Genomic DNA, 20,899 nt, shown 5'->3' on the forward strand with positions numbered 1-20,899 from the left:
AAACGATAATGTCGGTAAATCATACGGCTGCAGGATCCCCTTAAGGGAACCTTGTGCCTTTTTTAACGCGCAAAGGCCCAGACCCGCAACTACAATCGACCAATCACTCGCGTTTAACGTGCCTCCGTATTGGATACGATCAATTTGTCGGTTTCCACGGTGACGCATCGGCATGACTACGCGCAGAGAGAAACCTCTGGCAGAGGTCCTCTGCTACGCGAATCCGTCTGGATAGGCCTTAAGTTAGTCGCGCGTGTGTTTATTCATATTTTATTCTATTCATGTGTGAACGTCAGTGAACGTGCAAATGCGTGCAGCGTGATTCGATCGACTTAACCTCGCTCAATTTTTCGCACGCATATAGGATAGGGAAAGAGATTTAGAACGCTCCCAGCTGCGGATAGTTCCTTGAGAAAAATTGGTAAAATAATATAAATATATTCGAAAGAACCTGAAGCTGGAAATCGTAAATGTGCTAATAACCTCCATAAATGAAAAACATTCCTCAGGAAAAAAAGAAATATTTTCACGCATGTTGACAGAGGCGTCGCTGAAGAACGTGTCCAGTGGTCCAGACTGTCCAGGCCGAGATAACGTCTCGACGTCGTGAATGACCGGCTAATTGAATGCATCGTTCGAAAGGTTTTAAGGCAGTGGTGTGTTACGGAAAATCCAGAAAATGTTTAAGAAGTACGTGTCGCCTAAGTGTATAAGAGTAAAAAAGAGAATATTTTGAACAGTAGGGTATATTTAAACAATTTAAATATATTTCATTGATAGAAAGCACTCGGCATTCTTTTTTTCAAGGATACAAAAATGTCAGTTTCAACAAACATTGGAAATGCTGAAATTTCTATTATAATGGACACTGCTTAAATATTTGTTATTAAATTGTGCTTGAAATGTGTCGCTTAAATTCGTACTAACTTTTTTGTTAGATTCGATGAGAAGGACAGTGTTTCCGGCGTTCAGCAGTTGAAGTCGTCCGTGCAGAAGGGAATTCGCGCGAAACTCCTGGAGCTGTATCCCCATCTGGAGAGCCACATAGACGTTATAATACCAAAGAAAGACGCTTTTCGCATTGTAAAATGGTGAGTTACCGTGTGCATAAAGTTGTTTGTAATTTAACAATTTTCTTTTCGTCAGCCACGACCATATAGAGATCATAGTGAACGCAGCGGGAGATCTGTTATTCTTTCGTCAACGTGAGGGTCCCTGGATGCCTACTTTAAGATTGTTACACAAGTGTAAGCTTCCTCGCCAGTCGATCGAATGAGAAATAGAAAAAATGTTGTATAATTTCATAGCGATACATACATTTTCAGATCCATTCTTCCTGCCAATGCAACAAGTTGACAAGGGTGCCATTAGGTTTGTTCTTAGCGGTGCCAATATAATGTGCCCTGGTTTAACGTCAAAGGGCGCAAAGATGATGACTGTGGATAAAAAAACGGTTGTCGTATCCTTTTAAGCGCAGTACAATCTCGATAAAGATTGCGATACGTTTTAACAAATTTATTTCTTCGACAATAAGATACAAATTCAATGAAACAGGGAAAAACGCCATAATAAGATACAAATTCTTAACTCAAACTGTAGGCTGTTATGGCTGAGGGCAAGCAACATGCGTTAGCTGTTGGAATTACGACATTATCCACAGAAGAGATGTAAGTCAAAATAATTTTTTTAACATACGCTTTTAAATTATCCATATTTCATTTCTGATTTCCAGCATCAAAGTGAATAAGGGAGTAGGCATCGAAAATTGTCATTATTTGAATGATGGACTTTGGCAAATGAAACCGGTGAAGTAAGACTGATTGTACCATGGATCCAAGATCAAAGAACCATTTTAGATACAGATGTTCTTTTATCCAATTTCTACTTCACTACGCAATTATTTCACGTGGAACAGTATAATTTCTGGACAAATCTTGCGTCCACAGTGTTACAAATCATGATAAAACCAAACTTATCATTATATTTTTATTGTATAAATTAATTACGCCGAATGGGTCTGCTGGCGCAAGGATATAGAGATAAAACAGTCATAGTTACGCCATGTCAAATAGAAATCCAAAATAGCGTTTGTAAAATAAAGAATATTTAAGCGGATCCCGATTTAGTGTCTACCTGGCCCTCTTGATTCTCCGACGGACCGGTACGTTCGCCCTCGCAGTGTCCCGCGGGCGCAGGATACGGAGTAGGATTGTTGGTATCGGGCGCTGGTGCGGAAGCCACGGCGGCCGTTGCGCCGCCTGCGACGTTAGCACCGACGTTATTTTCAGGAGCGACTGTATGAGGCGACTGCGGGTGATAATGCGGACTGTGCGGACTATGTGGACCGTGACCGTGAGGTCGACCCATCGGATGGGGCGAGTATTGCGAATACGGCTGATGGTAGTACGGATGAGCGTATTGCGGATAAGGTTGATGATACGGCTGTTGCTGAGAGTAACTGTAAGAGGGATGCGGCGGTCTCGGAGCTAACGGAACGTTTTGTGGTTGTTGCGGGCCTGGTCCGGACTGATACTGCTGGCCGTAGGCCTGATTGGGCGGCATCATTTGCGGGGTGTGCGGATTCGCTACCGGTCCCTGCGGCGGCAAAACCTGCGTGCTCTGGGTACCTTGGGCGCTCTGATGTGGCGGCATCGGGTGAGCATTCGGCAGCATTGCTTGGTGGGGATTATGCTGAATGGGCATACTTCCGGGAGCGGACACCGGCGGCATGTTTGGCGGAGCGGAATTCGCGGTTGCATTCGCGCTTGCAACCACCGCCGCGACCGCAGCTGCTGCCGCGGCTGTCGTGGTCGGTTGTTGAGGCGACATTACCGGAGGCGCCGGTGACTGTTGCGGCTGCGGTGGTGGCTGTTGTTGGTGTTGCTGCTGATGTTGCTGTTGTTGTTGCTGCTGATGTTGCTGCTGTTGATGTTGCTGCTGCTGGTGTTGTTGTTGCTGGTGTTGTTGTTGCTGTTGCTGCTGGTGTTGCTGCTGCTGCTGCTGTTGCGATTGTGGAGGCTGAGGTATCACTTGATGCTGTTGGGGCGGTGGAGGCTGATGCTGCTGGGGTGGCTGTGACGGCGATTGATGCTGCTGCGCTGGCGGAAGAGGTTGATGCTGTTGCTGAGGAGGCTGATGTTGTTGCTGAGGAAGCTGATGTTGTTGCTGAGGAGGTTGATGCTGTTGCTGAGGAGGTTGATGCTGTTGCTGAGGAGGCGTCGGTTGATGCTGAGGCAGCGGCGGTGGTGGCGGATGTTGGGGCGTTTGCGTCTGTTGCTGATGTGGATGTTGTTGAATCGGATTGACCATGTTACTGCAGAACATCCCAGAGTTGGTCGGATGTTGCTGAGTAGCATTTGGTTGCACCGCCGGCGGTGCCTCGATCTTATTCTCGGTATATGGAGGTGACATTTTCTTGTTCATTTCGACATTAGATTTTTCGGCGTTACCAGATTTTTTCTCGATCGAATCACTGTCAGAGACCTACACACACAAACGGGATGGTATTTATATTTCTTTGTATAAGATTTTGATTACGTTGAAATTTATGTAAATGTTATGTAGTATTATTACATCAGGCTGGCTCTCGTCATTAAGTGATGCAGGAGTTGGAGTCGGAGTGGAGTTTGGAGTAGATTCACTAGATGCTGGTCCATCCGACCGATTCTCTTCCGTTCCTCTTAATCTCTCTCGTCTAAGAATTTCATACTGCCGTTCTACCAGTTTGTTAAATGTCTCTTCATCTACCGCTGGTTTGCAATGCTGAGAAAAAAAAGAATAATTATGTATCCTGCAATATTATTAAATATTATTAATCTATAAAAAGTTTTTTGTACCTTTTTCAATTCCTCTTGAAATATTTCACTAGTTTCTATGAATTTACGTTTCTTTGCCTCAAATTTCTCTTCAATTTGTTGCAATTCAGCTTCAAGTTTTTTCTGGAATACCCAAAATACATTTCATACTATGATATTAGGATATTACTATAAAATGTAACACACATGCGTTAATTACCTGATGCATAGTTAAGGATTGTACTTGGCGACGTAAAACCTGCATTCTTTGAGTAGTGACTACAGAGCGAACATCAGGGACAACCGTGTCACTAAAAATCTCGTTAATGAGCCGATGATTTCTTGTGTAACGCGAATATGCCACGTGTTTTACAGAATATCCATCATCTTGATCTATTAATCAAATGCAAAACTACTATTATAAAGTAAATATTTTAATAAATATCCGTAATAATAATTTATTGTTACTTATGTACCATCGTCATCTTCAGCTGGTAAAATATCAATCCTTCTATCCTGAGCTGCTTGGCTTTTGCTACTGCCCGATGAACGTTCGTGACTCTCTCGATCATCATTGCTTTGTTGTGCTGCACACAATGCTGCGTGAAATACAGAAATATTGTAACGTTAGAAAATGCCACCACAGTTTTTACCATGAGTCTTAAAACTATGTTCATTACACCTACCAGACTTGCCACGATTCTTAGCTGCGATATAAGCTAGATATGCGGGTGAATTGTGGTAAGTTTTCAAGCTCTTCTCATACTCCACCTGTGTTAAACGATTAAACGATATGTATGAACGAGTCAAATTATAAAATTGTATGAAAATATAATAGAATGCATCTGTGCTCTATACCTTCTCAGCTTCGTATTCCTCGATGAACTCTGTCTTATCTTCTTCTGGCAAGTCTCTCCACATTTGCCCAATAATCTTACCAATCTCCCATAACTTTAACTCGGGATTCTGAGCCTTAACTTGATCCCATACCTTCCTGCTGTACCTCATATATGGCATAAGGGGTTTCTCTGGTGGCTTGGGTGGTTTTGGCATACGAGAGTCAGCCTAATCACAAAATCAGACATTAAATAAAATCTATCTCTTTTATGACAAGTTGTTACACCGATGCAATATTTTATATAATCTGTCATAGTTGCACTTTTTAATTTTTTACGAAATTAGATACGTACATTGGTGTTCTTTCCAACTTTCTGGGGAGTGAAGCCTGGATGACTGTGGGGAGTTTGTACAAACGGGCTCTGGGTATCTTTCTAAACACAGACAGATTGCTCCAATTAAACTCAAATCTCCAACAGACGTTATTTTGTCACAAGTGCTCGTCTACTTACACTATTGGTCGAGGTGCTCGAACTCCCACCGGATGCTCTCATACGTTCTGCGCACAAAATATTACGATATAAGTACTCCAAAATTACACTGACAACTCCAAGTCAGGAAGAGAGAAAAAGAATCAATTGTACTTACGATTGGAGGCTACGATGTTCGACGTAGCCATCGCGACTTGCTTGTAATTCGCTGGCAGTGCCATTTTGTATCACGACGGGCTGTTACACCGGGAAAACAGAGCGAACGTCACCGCGAGGTACTCCTGACGTCGGCGCTCTCGGGGTTCACCCTCGTCGATCTCGGAAACGTTCGGAGATGATTAAGACAATACTCGGCGATTAAACTCACGGTACGCTCGACGGGCGCGTCGCGACCACCATCGATGACGCGCAACCGTGGCGTTCAGGTTCACAGGCTTTATTGCTGAAAATAAACCGAGAGAATCCCAGGGATTCGAGCCTCGAGCCGATAATTCGCGACGGGACGCGCGAATATTCCGGTACTCCCGCGAGAGAACGGGAAATACGGGAACTCGCGGAGGAAAAAGAGAAAGGAGCGCGTTTCTCGTGTCTCTCCCGTATTCCTCGCACTCGCATCCGTGCCCCGTGGACCGTGGACTCGGTGCCCTCGGTGGACTCGCCTATTGGAGCCGGAAAGCCGGCTCCAGAGGGGCGAGTCGACCAATGGTAAAAAGGATTCAATCGCGCGGCTCGGTTTCTTATCTCGAACGCCATTGGTTAGCGTCGTGGCAAAAACCTCGATGCTTCCGTGCATGCTGTTTTATATATATTTTGTACTTTATAATTTATTACATTTTTCTATTTTTCTTGTTGTGAGAATAATTTTGTATTTCACTTTTATTAATTCAGGAATCTTTATATTATTTTCTATTGCAAATCGTAATTAAAAATCCTTCAATCTCTGTCCGTAGTCATATTACTTTTTAGCATTTGGACGTGATTGGTCGAGGCGCGTATCTAATGCGCATTCACGAGAATGTCTCACCTGTTTTGTTACGTCATGCTTCTGTGTACATGTGAGTGTGTAATCAGAGGTTATTTTTTTCACGTTATATGTTTATTTATTTTTTTTATTCTGTCGAGTGTATTTCATTAACCTTGAGAAGAAATCGATACGATTGGAATGCATAATTGAGATAATTTAAATATAAAAATACAAATGATGTCGAAGGTTACTGTATTATTCAAATTAGCGCGTCATAATTATGGACTTCCGACTACCTAATTTTGCATATATAACATAACGCGTTAAACTTTGCATATGTGTTTCTTAAATTGTTTTTTAAATATATAAGATTATTAAGTTATTTAAATTTTAAAAGATTGTGATCCTTAAATGGCTTCTGCATTCTGCTCAAGGCTCCTGCAATTTTATGTGCTTCCACCTTTATCCTTTCAGTAACTTTAAATAACTCCGAAGCAGCTGCTCTCATTGTATTATTTATATCGCGATATATCGCAATATAATTATTTATATCGATATATCGCGAACGAGCTTGCGCGTTTAAAAATGTAACATTTGCCCCGCTAATCATGCTTTTATCCGCTATCTCGAGATTACAGGGAAAATGCGCCGCGATAGCCGGAAAAAAAGATATTAATTTACATCTCTCAGACATCACGTACATACGCCGCATATATAGGGTGCATTCGGGGAGACGCTATTAACGCTATAAACGCTAACGCTATGAACTTCGTTTGAGGAGCCAATAGCGCGATAGCGATAGCAAGCTCCCCGAACGCAGCTTAAGCGCCAATAGTACTTCGTGCCTCACCTCGAAAATAATAGCGAAAATAGCGCGAGTGATGACGTCACGCTGCCTTTACAGTGACGTCATCATCGTATATCACAGCGCCACAAAGCGTCTCCTCGAACAGTTTTGGACGATAATTGTGCTAATAGCGTGCTCCTCGAATGCACCCATAGTCGAGAGTAAAAACACCATTTTATTCAGGTACGCAGGGCTGCGTTCCAAAATTCACTCTAGTTAACTAAAATGCTATAGTGTACGTGACGTAAGTTATAGATTTTAGTTACCCAGAGTGAATTTTGGAACGCAACCCAGGAGGTACACTTCGTTACCATCCTATTTTACGAGAAATAAGTAAATTAATTGATTAAATAATAATTTAAATTATTTTCGAATATTTTTAAGTCATTCCACTTCGATCAAATTTTTTGATTAATTCAAAGGGCAATTAATTCAATTAACAGAAATTGTTCAAAGTAAAATTTCCAACTGAACAATATTCGTCATCCTTAAATCTAATCGTCTTTCTTACGTGACAATGAAAAAAAATGATAATTCCTTCAACAAAATACTGCGGGAAAAGAAAAAAAAGTAAAAAATGCCAAAAGTTTATATAGCTATACCTGATGGCTATTTATATACAAAACGGAGCTCAATTGCACCTGCACCGAGCCCGCACCTGTTCTTCAGCGCCGACCGATTGGCCAATCGCTGAACGCAACGGCGTCGACGGGGTCGCAGCTCGAGCTCGAGACCGACAGAGGCTCTCTCGTCCGCGACTGTACCGGCGCTCGCGGCGCGGGACAGCCGACGTTCGAGACAAACGAACGGCGCGTACACGGCGCCGATCGTGTAGAGGGCCTCTAGATACGAGGGGCGCAAACTGATTGACTTGAAATTGCTGCACAAAAGAATAAAGCATGCAACATGGCGATCAATACCCAGTAAACACAAAGTAACAATAATATAATTGTTATATTATAATTTTCCACTCAATAATATAACTGTAATATAACATGCCTTGTACATAACAGTTATATTGTTGAGTAAGAAATTATAACAAAACAGTTATATTATTGTTACTTTGTGTTTACTGAGTAGTTATATTAAACAAAACAAGTTATATTAAAATTATATTATTTTATAATATAATTTATTTTAATAAATAAAATATATATAATATATATAATAATAATATTTATTTATTTATTTATACATATATATATTTATTTATTTATTTATACATATATTTATTTACTTATACATACCATATATTTGCACTTACCTTGTTAACTTTTTTTTACTTATATTAATTATATATACTATATATTATATATTTATATATAAATATAGATTATATATTTATATTTAATTACTTATTATTTTACACACAATATTATGTTTATTTCAATATTTATATACAATATTTATGTATGTAAATATCTAATTTATTTATTTTTCCTTAAATTAAATAATTAATTTAATTAATTAATTATTAGAATAATAATTAATTTAATTAATTATTATTAATTAAATTAATAATAATAATTAGAACACTTAATTTAACATTAGAACATTTAATTTATTAATTATATTAATTATATATATATTATATATTATATATTTATATAAATATATATTGAACAATATGTAAACATTGTATTTAAAAAAAATTTTTTTAAGTCTTTTTAACATTTTAATTTTTTTAATAATGTAGCAATTATTTTTTTATAATGTGACTACTATTTTTCTAAAGAAAGGATCATAAATATCAATAGATCAAAGATCACAGTTGATTAGAGGAAACAATTATGGCTGTTGAACTTTCTTAAGGCAACTATTTACTTTTTTTTTTGAGAAGGATGGAACTTACTGGCTAAATATCTGGATCCCATGCTCATACTGGAAAGCTGTGATGACGCAGCTTTGGAGGCATGACATTCAGTTGGCTTTTCACTCATCAACTTAACTCTCATTTTAATGTACCGATGAATGATTTCTTGAGAAATGTTGTGACATTGAAGATTTAAAGGAGAAGTGGGAGAAATTGTTACAGTACATACTTTATCTTCTAAAAATTTCAGCAAGTCACACTTTAAGGTATGCAAAGAGGTCTCAATAGCCATAATTTTTTCCTCAACGCTCAAAAGTAACTCGAATACATCATTGGATACCTCAAAAAGAGCACCATCTTTAAAATTGGTCATACGATTAAATTTCCCATATCTATGTGGTTCAGAGGAGTTGTGTCTACAAGCCTGAAGACATGCATTGCAGTCTCTAAATGATGGCTTCTCTTTTCGCAGCTTATTTACAATATATCCACAAACTCTATAAAATACATATTTATCATTTTCTGGAATGTTCTCAAGACCATAAAAAACTTGAGCTGAGAGACATGCAAGAATTATTTCTTCCTCTTCATCAAGAGATGGAGAATTAAGTGACCGAATATCTTCGGATATTTTCATGTTTTTTGCATCTAATAAATTGAGCAATTCAGATCGATCATCAAGATCATAGGAGGACTTAGAATTGTGCTTCATGAATTGACTAATACTGCAAGTTTTCAAACGTTGCTTGAACTGTAGTGCGGATGGATTGGGGCGCTTGTAACGAATGGCTGAAAACAAGTTCTCACAAATATCACTTGTGAAACGGCCAGGCAAGAAAAAGTCCAAACCAACTTCGTCCAAGTAAAAAGTGCTTAGGTCTAAAATACAGAGTGTAGCAGCTTTGACTCCTGTTTGACAGGGTTTCCACTCATGACCAACTTTCATTGTTTGGAATACATCCATAGTTAAATTTAAATTACGAACTGTAGCTGCAAATGCCTCAGGATCGTCTTCAATTAAAGTGCTTTGTTTTAAATTATTGTTATTCTTTAAATTGTACATAATTTATGATTATATACTTTTGTTTAGTACAAAATAACGCACTTTGTATACGGCACTGGCGAAGAAGCTACATTAAAGGTTCTACAAGCTTTTAACACTTTGGAAAAGAATTTGATGTCACTAAAGGATATGCATTTGACGATAAATGGTGTGCAGGGCTCGAGCCCGGTTTTCCGATACGCGGAAATCTTTCCGCCGCTTGCTACTGTCCATCGGAAGACCGGTGGTGTCACCGAGGAGGACAAAAATTGTTTGAGCCTTTCAAAGAACATCACGAAATGCTTTATGTATGTTCACGCGCTTGATGCGACGTTACAGTTATCGACTAGCGGGAAATGGCCTGAGGAACTGGACGCCATTAGGAAGACAAAGGCGGCGTTTCACATACAAATCGCGGAATTCCTCAGGACTCAACATGAACTTGCAGGCCAATCCTTTTTAGATGTGTACCAGGTTAATATGATGGATTATTTTAACAGTATAATATAATATAATAGTATCGTATTTGTAATATTAATTGTATTTTAAATGGGAATATCCTATAGCATTACAATTATAACAGCACACTCTTCTTGATGTAATATGAAATTTTCTTTTTTATTAGGACGGATTCGTTTTTCGATTAAAAGTGGCGCACCAGAAGGAAATTGCATTAATGAAACAAGTCAAGGAAAATGGAGTAATTAAATACAGAGACAATGAGGAATTTATTGAACTGGAAAACAAATTGTTTCATTTACCGAAATTGAGTAGTGCTTTGCATGGGTAAGAATTGATGAATCCTTGTTAGGACAATTTGTATAGAATGTTAAGGAGCATACCTTTTATTTTTGAAAATAGTTTTCTCGAATGATAATTTTTCCCTCGAATTTAATCGTCAGCAGATGTCTCTTGGATTTCGTGATATAAAAGACGTTATAATTAATAGTAGTCTATAAGATGATGGAGAAAAAATTATACTTTTTTTGAGATTTCATATATTATACCAAAAGTTTAACAAAATTTATTGATATTGAGGATTAAATAAGATATCTATAATAGTTTGTACAATAGATAAATCATGTGCAATAAATAAAAAGATATATACAGTATATATGACATTCTCGTTCTTTTAAGTTGCATTCTCAGCAACCATCGTTCGGTCCCGCTTGCTGTTTGGCGAAACGATGGTTATCGGCGCAGCTCTTGGACGACACACACATACCAGGAGTTGTGATTGAATTGCTCGTGGCATCGCTGTACCTCGCACCGGAGCCGTTAAGCCGGCTCAGACGCCGCAAGTGGCATTTCTACGGTTCCTCGAAATTGTTGCGAGAGCTCACTGGAACACTGATCCTGTCATTGTTAATTTCAATGGCGAAATGACCAGTAAGTCCATATCTTAATATATACTTTGTTTTTATATATTTTTTTTAAACGCAAATTTCCGTGATGCATCATTGTGAAATTATCACTTCACTGAAAAAATGAATTGATACTAAAATCAAAATTGACTTTAGATAGATAAAGATGATAACGAGCCAAAGTAATCTCACTTCAAATTCTGTATTATCACAAAATCTGTATTATCGCTCCTGACCTTGTCATATAAGAGAATGTATGATGTTAAATTTCACAAATGAAGAAATTGTCGCCGTAGAAACATTATTTGGTACAGCTCGCAGTTCTCTTCCATTCTTATTCGTATCTACCTCTTACGATCAACAGAAATCCTTGTGGACCAGGAAAGCGCCGTCGCAGTTGATTTTAAACCGTATAAGCGTGCTTGCAAAGGAATCGCTGAAATTATTCGACAACTTGTTGTTCAATGACACAGTCCTGGATGTAAAACCCATGTTTCGTCCTCCGCTCTTGGATCTACGATTGTTTATTACATTTGAAGTCAAGTATGATTCCAAGAAGATTGCAGGCAGTCGATGTACCTAGCAAAACCAAAATCGTAGATCTACATCCGTACAAAACTCATTCTCTTCAAAAGATTCCAGTCGTGGATTTTGATCCTGTACAATGTTTCTTGAAAGATTTAAGAGTAAGTATCTCGGATAACTTATTAATAAGTTGTTAACAATTAAAGTATTTGTAAATATCATTGAATCGATGCATACATATACGCTTTTAAAAAAGAAAAAAAAATTGTATGATTTAGATGCTAAATGTCTAAATTAATTATTATTATTAAATATCTAATATTTTGAAGCGTTCTATACTGTCTATTTCGTTTTCAGGACGGTTATGGAGAATATGCCTTGTTTTTCCACGATACTTATGGTGGATCGGTGATTGCCGTTCTGTTGAAACCCACCGTTTTTGAGCGTAAGGATTTCAAAGTATCGGACGCCAATTGCAGGAAACTCGACGCCGACGGTAAACTCGTTTAAACGTATCAACGATGATCGAGGACTTTTATGTTCTGGGGAGAGGTATTATACGCACGATCGATATTCCGAACAAAAGATTTTCCTTGATGACATCAGAGTCGACTACGTAGGCAAAGGGTTATCTCGAGATCTGCGAAAAGCAAGATTTTTATATTTTGTAAATATAGAAAATAAATGTTTTATTACAGAAAGAAACTACCGAGATATTGTATTAAAGCACCGTAAAAATAAAATACTTGTTTATATTTTATTCACCTTTGTAACAATATCAGCAGGAAGATGAATAATAAACTTCCTCATTTTTAGTTTTGTAATAAACTATAGCTGGTTCCAGCGTTGGTTATGCTTCTTTCACAAATATCATAAATTATATCTCTCCCAATCTCCGAGATGCTTTATTCGCGATACGAGGCATTTTATTTCTCATTCGGATGTAATCTGAAAAGCTTCTACGTCGAGCGTTCTCCGTACCGACGAAGAAACGCGGGTTTTTAGGGAGAGAAATAAAGGAGAGATGTCGCGACGTGTGAATTTGATCACATGTGCTGGGAAAGTGGGAAAGCATATGGCGAGCACCGATTGCGTTAATTTATCTCTTCCTCTTGGATAATATATTTTTATTATCATTCCGCCAATTAATAGACTAATATCGATAGTATTACACAAGCAATGATGAAATACTTCAGATATATACAAATTAAATTTGTTATTTTTATCGCCGAGAGAGATACAATATTCGAAATTTGAAGCAGCAATTTTTAATAATAATTCCACGTAAATTAGCGTAAATTAGTGTTATGCTAAGTCCACAATGCGAGTCGTAAAGTCGTGAGTCGTAAGAATTGACCACGCACAATCGAATTTGAAGAGAATAGTCCGACTGCGCGCGCGCGATATTATTTACACTCACACACACACACACACACACACAGTCCATTTTTGGACTTTGTGCTCATAGTCACTTTTCATCAGGACGTCATAAACTACATCATACTAAATTTTTAGCCAATTTGACCGGGATCCATTTTCCCGTGGTTTGGTGCGGGGTCCTTTAAACTTGTCAGTTTCAATTGCTGTCGTATCGAGATATGATTTCATTGAGTTTCAACTTTATAAAATGTATGAGAGCGTATATATGTATGTATAATATATGTATAATATATGTGAGAGCAATTGATGTCCATGAGCCGCACGCATGCGGCACTCACGTGTGTGCAAATTTTAAAATAAAAATGTTTATAAATAAATATATACTTGGTCTTCTTTAATTTAACGTTTTTATAACTGCAATAGTACATATTACATATATATTAAAAAGTAGGGTACAAGGTGAGAGCAATTGATGCTCATATGATCCGCATGCATGCGGCACTCACGCGTGCGAGTCATATGAGCATCATTTGAGGACGCATCTGTCTAGTCCCATGAGTTCTCGCCGTGCAAATGACCCGCACGACGTGCACGCGTCGTGAGCTCACTTTGCGGGCATTTTATTATCTGGGTATAGACGGACACGTGCGGATATCTTTCCTTCCATCGATTAATCAATCGATTAACCAATCGATTAACCAATTCATTTATATCAGAAAAATCGAAATAAATCGTCTGCAGTTTAGAACATTGTTCAAAAATAACGTTACATCTATCAGATATACATTGTAGTTCTACGTTATAAAAACATAACTTTTTTAAGTTTTTGCACTGCGCTAGTAATTCCAACCGGTAAACATTGAGGACAGTGCAGTACAAATAAACTTCTTGCAAGTTTTGATAAAAGGGAAGTAATCCAATTAAGCTATTATTCATGTGATGAATGATTTCACGCAAATCATCAGTATAGCGTCCGCATCTGTAACAAAAATAATGTAATTAGTACAGTACTTTAATTGCAAAGAAAAAATTCATGTAACTTTTTCAAGATGCTCGCAAAAGAAGCAAACAAATTTCAATAAAGAATACAATAATGTGTGTTTTAAAAGAAAATGTAGCACACACACACACTTACAGATCAACTTTCACTATTTGTAATTTCTTACAGTTAGCGAGAGCATTAATACCCTCAGATGTAAGACGACGTGCGCACAGTAATGAATCTATGACTTCCAAGTCATGACACGAATTTTCCAACTCTATTAGAACTGCATCATCTATAAAGTCTTCAAAGCCTGCCGATAACTGACGAATCCGTTGATTATTTTGCAGTATTTTGCAAAGACGTTCGGTTGTTATACCAGTATGAGAAAGGTTTAAGTGTTCCAAATTATTTAGCCCCTCGAGATACGAAAATCCTTCGTCGTCTATGCCAGAATCACTTAGATCCAATTCTAAGAAAAATTTGTATTACAAATTGTTACACAATTTACCAATAATCTTGACAATTATATAGATATACTATATGCATATACCTTTCAAATTTTTGCATGTCTCTAAAGTTTTAAGTAGGACAGGATTTAAACATTCTCCATCGTTGCAGTTACTTAATCTTAAATGCGTTAAACGCCTGCCGCAATTATCAAGAAAGTTTACGAAATCATTAACATCAAAGTTGCATCCTGTAAGATCTAATTGTTGCAAATATTTACATCTAGGTGTAATATAACAAAATATATCGCACATATATTTGTCAGAGCTAATATATCGCATATTCAAACGTGTATAGAATAGAGGATCCCGTGATAAACTATCAAAGCGCCTATTATTTACTTCATTCATGCGGCATAATGTTACTACATCTAAGTATTTAAATATTTTTAGTAGTATTTCATTCTGTAAAGATAAAATATAATTAATATAATACAAAATAAATACTTTAATACTTAAAGTACGAAATGTCATTGTAATAAATATTGTGATGAGAAATAGACTTCTTAGAATACTTTACAGGAAGCGCAGATAAACTGCAACGTGATAGCTCCTTGGATTCATCCGATGAGAGTTTCATACTCTTGGCACAAGTCGAATTACTTTTCAATAAAATACGACGCGGATATCTCTGATCAAGAGGATGCTCATAACCAGGGATTACCTCCTGATATACCTTTTTGTGCTTCAAATTATTCTTATACGAAATCCTTCTTATGTCGCTGCAAATATTATAATCAGAACAAATTAAGGGGATCTTGGACAAGGGACAATTACTGACAAAAACAGTTAGGGCTCGTTCTTTGAAACGGCTTTATAGATCGCAAAATCCTTCTACAGGAGTAAAGTATTAGGTACTAATGAAGAGTGGAAATTTAAAAAATTAGTGATAATTGAAAAAAAATGCTGTCCTCATACCCATATTTTCTAATATAAACTGTTGTATAGGTTATATATGTACGAAATGAAATGTTTCGACTCTTCAGAATACGTACACAAACAATAACATACCTTTGAAATTGAGATTGAAAGCCCGGAAAAAAAATCTGGGCTTCAAAGAAATCGTATATATTTTCCACAAAAATATACACGCAGGTTAGTAAGTGGAGATGGCCCAGGTATCGAACAAGGACAGATGTTATTTCGTTAGACAAAGACAAATACGGAAAACAAAATACAGAACAAAACAGAACAATACAGCTAACAAATACACATAACGAAATAAAAAATGTTAATATTGTCGACATCGAAAAAGTTCGGCCGACACTCCATCCCCTTAAATTTTAAATTAATTTTTATTATTAACAGAAAAATTAATGGATTAAAATATTAATTAATGTCAATGATAATAATACCTTTTATAAATAACACAATATTCAGGAAAATTTCGTTGCAGATGAACTATATCCAAGTGTGCACTTTTTGAATCTGCTGTTAAATTATGAACATCGTCGTGGTGTGAAGAGTAGATGCTGTTAATTCTTTTCAACAGATTACTTAAACTCTCGTTAGGATTTCTAGAAAGGATCAAATCTGATGTACCGATAAGCATCACAGCATCCAGTTTTGTCCAAGTTTTATCTGAACTGCCCTTAAACACTAGTCTGAGCATTTTGGTTGGGAAGTTGCACGGATGCGACAACGGTGGAGAAAATAATCTTGATTGCGGGGGTACAATCTGAGACGATTCATCCCACAACTGAATCCAGTGTTTATTGAAATCTCGAGCCAAAATTTGAATTACGCTTCCAGGATTAAATATTTCGTAAATACAGACTCTGACTGGATATACAGCTTCATGAAACTCGATATCTTTAAATAGAAAATATTATTATATTTACTCTCTTCTCAGCAAAAGAGCGTATCTTCCTTAACAATATCTTATTTATTGATTTAAATATTACATACCAATATATCTTTCTGTCACATTATAATCGAATGATATGGGTCTCGTGACAGCTTTGTTTTGCCACGGAGATATTGAAACACCAGTATCCTTTAACGTCTATATTAGAAAATCAAAATCGTCAAATATATAGTAGAAAATCTTGTAACATATAATTGACTCAACTTCCGAATAGCCTCTACCTCCGAATTTGATAAAACTTGTAGCAATTGTTGACCATTAGAGGACACGTTCATACTATAAAGGATTTTGTACGGAAACAAATAAGAACGGAGAAATTGGCGTCAAAAATTCAAAACTTTATTCTAATTTATAGACAATCTAGTGGTTGAATTTTGATGAAATTTGAGTGGTGTAGGTTAATAGGTCCTATCTTACACCGATTTTTCTGTAATCACATGCGCATGCAAGAAGTGTGCGAATTTGAAACATCATTGCGCGACAGAGGGCCTAAATGGGGATTGGAGGGCAAAGCGCCTAGCGGGGGGTCCCCCAAAAGGGGGTCCAGGAGGGTTCGGAGAAGCGGAGCTGTGATATAACACTTTTCTATTGCAAAAGCAACATTTATTACGAAAACAAGACTTAATCTGGTAGAAAACTGTCGTGAAACAGGTGTTAGCAGAGAAGGTGGTTGTGGAGAGAGGGGCAACGTCCTACCTTTTGCGTAGAAGTCTTGCTAATCTTTTCCGTATCTTTAGTATATTGTAGACTCATCTATTTAGTAAATCGAAGATTTAGTAGATATATAAATCCTTATACACGCCAAGTGAATGGAACGTTCTACGTTACGTACGGGGCCTCGCTAATATTTTCAATATTCATATTTTTAGTATATGGTAGACTCATGAATTTAGTAAGGTGAAGATTTGATACAGATATTCATTTATTATTAATCTATAGTCCAAAAGCGTTTTTCTCTTGTCATGAATAAGCATCTCGCGGCTCGCGGCTCGCGGCCGCGACTGTGATTGCGATTACCGATTACGTCTCTTGACCAATGAGAAATGTCCGATTTTCGAGCAGCTTCTTTCTCATTGGTCAAGAAATGTAATCGCAATTGCAGTCGCGGCATCTCGCGGCTGCGAACCGCTAATCTGATACGGGCTTTACGTGCTAAACTTGGTCTAGGTTTTGGTTTCTCTTTGCCAACGTTTACATATAACTGTCTGCACACACATATTAATATGTAATCAGTAATCATTCATTAGTAATTAGTAAATCATACAATTTATCATTTGCATTTTTTTAATTTCTCCGTTTCTATTTGTTTTCGTACAAAATCCTTTATATAGTGTAGGTGTGTCCTTTAATGCTATACAATTGCTGTAAGTTTCATTAAATTTGGAGATAGGAGCTATTCGGAAGACTTACCGGGGTTATTAAATGAAGTTGTCCGTCCAAATTTGGAAATTTGGGTGGCCCAATTATGTCAGGGGCAGTACGTAATATGCTATAACTCCTGTGCTCCACGGCAACAAATATTTTCTTCACAAATTGATAGATGAAGTCAACACTATCCTTTTCTCTTACGGATACTCTGCCGATATAGGGATATCGACTACAACTCTCGCAATATGAAGATTTATTGTGGGTTGTCATATTGTCTGTCTGAAAGAAGACAAAAAATATGAAGAATAATAATCCTTTCTTTTTTAGCATATGCTAAAATGCATTTTAATATCATACATATTTATAATTATAGCGTTAAGATTATATGTATAAACTAACAATAAATTTATCTTGCTTCCATTCGCATTGCTAAGTACTGACATCATTACATAGTCTGTGCATGTGTGTTGAATATCATTATTAAATAATTAATTATTTTAAAGAAAATAACAGTTATTTTTTAATTTTGTTGATGTAGAAAAATGTTCTTTTATAAATCTGAAATATCGAGAGCTCTGTGTTCTTTTACTACCACGTGGCACTAACGCGTGCACGCGAGCACAAAAGTAAGAATTAAAAAAATACACAATTTAGATCGCTCACATTCGCCAGACTTACGCTTCGTTTCTAAATTACTATAAAGTTCCATTCTACAATAGTCGTAAGAGTAGATGTAAAGCCCCTTGCACAATGCCAGGCAACAGGCAATAGGAACAGGAAATAACAAAAAAATCGTTAATTACAACCTAAAAAATTCGAATGCTATGATTGGTTGGCAACAGGCAATAAGCACAGAATTTCGTGACGAAAACTCTGTGTTTATTGCCTGTGTCACTGTTTATTCTGCATTTATACATGATTTCTGATTTCTATTCCCTATTGCCTAGCATTGTGCAAGGGGCTTAAGACGCGTAAGCAGTAAATGCGAGTCGCAAGAATTGACCAATCACAGTCGAATTTGAGGAGACTAATCGACTGTGATTGGTCAATTCTTGCGACTTGCGACTCGCATTGTAGACCCAGCATAATAAGATTTTTACAATTCAAGAATAATCGATTGTATTTGGTCAACTGCTAGTAATGCTCTTATACCGCATACTCTTACAGTTATTGTACAATAATGGGTTTAAAATTTTCCTATATGTATTTTTTATTTTACTCAATGTATCTTTTATCTCATTTTCCGATACACGTTATAACATGTTCCACCACGTGGTACTATGAAAACGCATTCATGCCGATTCAATTTCACCAAATTTAATACGGAACCAATCGAATTTAATCGGTCATTTTCAGCAGGGATGAGTTTAAGATTTTCCGAAATGTATTTTTTATCTTACTCAATGTATCTTTTATCTAATTTTTTTCCGATACACGTTATAACATGTTCTACCATGTGGTACTGTGTTTTACACGGTAGAAGAACATACGGCATACACACGTTCACGTGCACCAAAGAAAAAAAATTGCAAAATTTAAATTGCTTACGTTCGCTACACTTACGCTTACGCTTTTAAATGACTAAAATTTTTCAAAATGTATTTTTTTATTTATTTAATGTATCTTTTATCTCATTGTTTGATATAGGTTCCTAACCTAACCTAACCTAACCTTGTGACCAAACTTTGGATCTGAGAATATTATAAACTCACTTTGAGTTGAAATAACGGTCGCCACTAAGTTTATCGTGTGAGTGTAGAACGTATGAGAGTCAACGATGTACTCGAAAGTCGAAAGCTGCTTAACTTCCTTCCTTCCTGTCTCGTACCAAGATACAAAATGTCCGCTGCTCAGCTTTATGCGTAGTAATGATCAATGTCCTCGGACAAGGTCGCGCACTAACACTCGGTTCACGAACGATCATGCGTAAGCGATTGACGAATCAAACTGTTCACGGGCGTTACCTGGGTCCCTAACAGCATTAATATCCTGTATATTTATAGAATATACTAAAGATGTACTTAATAATTATATATCTTATACTTTACAATATCCTCTGAACATTCTCAGAATATACATTTGCTGTTAGGGGTACAAATAATCTCGATCCTTCGGAATACGACGTTAATATCGGATTCAATTACTCGTACGCTGCGTCAAGACTTTTAATAGTAATCGCGTATCGCGAAACTATCTTTTCCCTGAGCGTATTTACGATCTCGAATAAACAATATACAACATACCGCACTCGACTATACGTCCGCAGTCTTCAACAACTAAGCGAGAAAAGACCTCGACTATCCTCGATCTATCCCGACCTTTCCCCTCTCCTTCGAGTATCTGCAGCGAGCGCCTGGGACCGTATTCTCGAGCCTGCCCTAATGATTTTCGTATGCGACTTTCTATTTGAAAAGCATTGAATTTCGCATGCGAGTTTCATGAAAACGATTCAAGAATAGGGCCCCTGGGCGGTCACGCCATGCACATCTGCCATCTTCTTTCTCTTTCTATCATGCAACTGTCTCTCTTTCTCTACCACTCAACGGAAACTTTCTCTTTTGATGCAAACTGCAACTCGACCTTGATCAAAACATGCTAACAGAAAAATTTCTGAATTCGAATAAAATATTATGAAAACTATTGTAGCTAATATGTAAAATATTTAATTAAGTCGAGAATTGCAACTACATGATCTTTCTTCAGTCGTTTTTATCAAATAAAATATTAAACGAATATTATTCCTGTGACGCATGATCCATTTCTACTCTCTAAAGGCCGATTTCACAGTCTCCGATTAATTTGATCTTTTAATTAAACCGAGGATTAAACTCACTCTTCGTCTCTTTCTAGGGGGACAGTTAGAAAGAGATGCTGAGTGAGTTTAATCGGAGAACGGAGGATCACATTAATCGGAGACTGTGAAATCGGCTCTAAATCAATTACGTATCCTTATTGCGCTTCTTTCTAATTATTTCAATTATGCAAATGCCAATACGTTATTCTATTAAAATTCATAAATCACAATAATTATTTCATTTAATTCCCTGCTCATTACATTGTTTGTAACGTATTGCAATCATTTTCAAAGTTTTAATTCGCTTCCTTTACTAATCTTA

General features: G+C 37.1%; 3 protein-coding genes and 1 pseudogene across 8 annotated transcripts; 2 read left to right on the plus strand and 2 right to left on the minus strand.

The window, feature by feature from the left end:
* Nucleotides 1-274: 274 nt before the first annotated feature.
* Nucleotides 275-2,115, plus strand: LOC112461567 (malignant T-cell-amplified sequence 1 homolog). The gene is made up of 7 exons (XM_025026851.1): nt 275-421; nt 543-690; nt 939-1,091; nt 1,147-1,247; nt 1,326-1,459; nt 1,600-1,667; nt 1,733-2,115. The coding sequence occupies exons 2-7, from the start codon at nt 680-682 to the stop codon at nt 1,812-1,814; spliced, it is 549 nt and encodes a 182-aa protein (XP_024882619.1). The 5' UTR covers nt 275-421; nt 543-679; the 3' UTR covers nt 1,815-2,115.
* On the minus strand, nt 2,081-5,782 carry LOC112461565 (RNA polymerase II degradation factor 1-like). Its single transcript, XM_025026850.1, has 10 exons — nt 5,280-5,782; nt 5,144-5,190; nt 4,985-5,065; nt 4,653-4,859; nt 4,481-4,565; nt 4,271-4,393; nt 4,015-4,187; nt 3,837-3,938; nt 3,574-3,762; nt 2,081-3,483 (listed from the first exon to the last, which is right to left on the minus strand). The coding sequence occupies exons 1-10, from the start codon at nt 5,341-5,343 to the stop codon at nt 2,107-2,109; spliced, it is 2,448 nt and encodes an 815-aa protein (XP_024882618.1). The 5' UTR covers nt 5,344-5,782; the 3' UTR covers nt 2,081-2,106.
* A 2,050-nt stretch (nt 5,783-7,832) lies between these two features.
* Nucleotides 7,833-12,435, plus strand: LOC112461595 (annotated as a pseudogene).
* Nucleotides 12,436-13,447: 1,012 nt separating this feature from the next.
* LOC112461590 (F-box/LRR-repeat protein 4-like) lies at nt 13,448-20,253 on the minus strand. Of its 6 annotated transcripts, none has more exons than XM_025026902.1 (10): nt 19,832-20,253; nt 19,496-19,747; nt 17,826-18,062; nt 16,457-16,553; nt 15,904-16,360; nt 15,560-15,823; nt 15,069-15,270; nt 14,593-14,953; nt 14,193-14,511; nt 13,448-14,036 (listed from the first exon to the last, which is right to left on the minus strand). In XM_025026902.1, exons 3-10 carry the CDS (start codon nt 18,051-18,053, stop codon nt 13,604-13,606), a joined length of 2,361 nt encoding a protein of 786 aa, XP_024882670.1. In that variant the 5' UTR covers nt 18,054-18,062; nt 19,496-19,747; nt 19,832-20,253; the 3' UTR covers nt 13,448-13,603. The 6 variants fall into 6 exon arrangements, with proteins under 6 accessions (XP_024882670.1, XP_024882668.1, XP_024882669.1 ...); XM_025026900.1 differs by having other exon boundaries at nt 19,496-19,755; XM_025026901.1 differs by having other exon boundaries at nt 19,496-19,755; nt 19,827-20,253.
* Nucleotides 20,254-20,899: the final 646 nt, after the last annotated feature.

Source organism: Temnothorax curvispinosus, unplaced genomic scaffold (genome assembly GCF_003070985.1).
Source record: "Temnothorax curvispinosus isolate PA1 unplaced genomic scaffold, ASM307098v1 QBEX01011515.1, whole genome shotgun sequence".
Lineage (NCBI taxonomy): Eukaryota > Metazoa > Arthropoda > Insecta > Hymenoptera > Formicidae > Temnothorax > Temnothorax curvispinosus.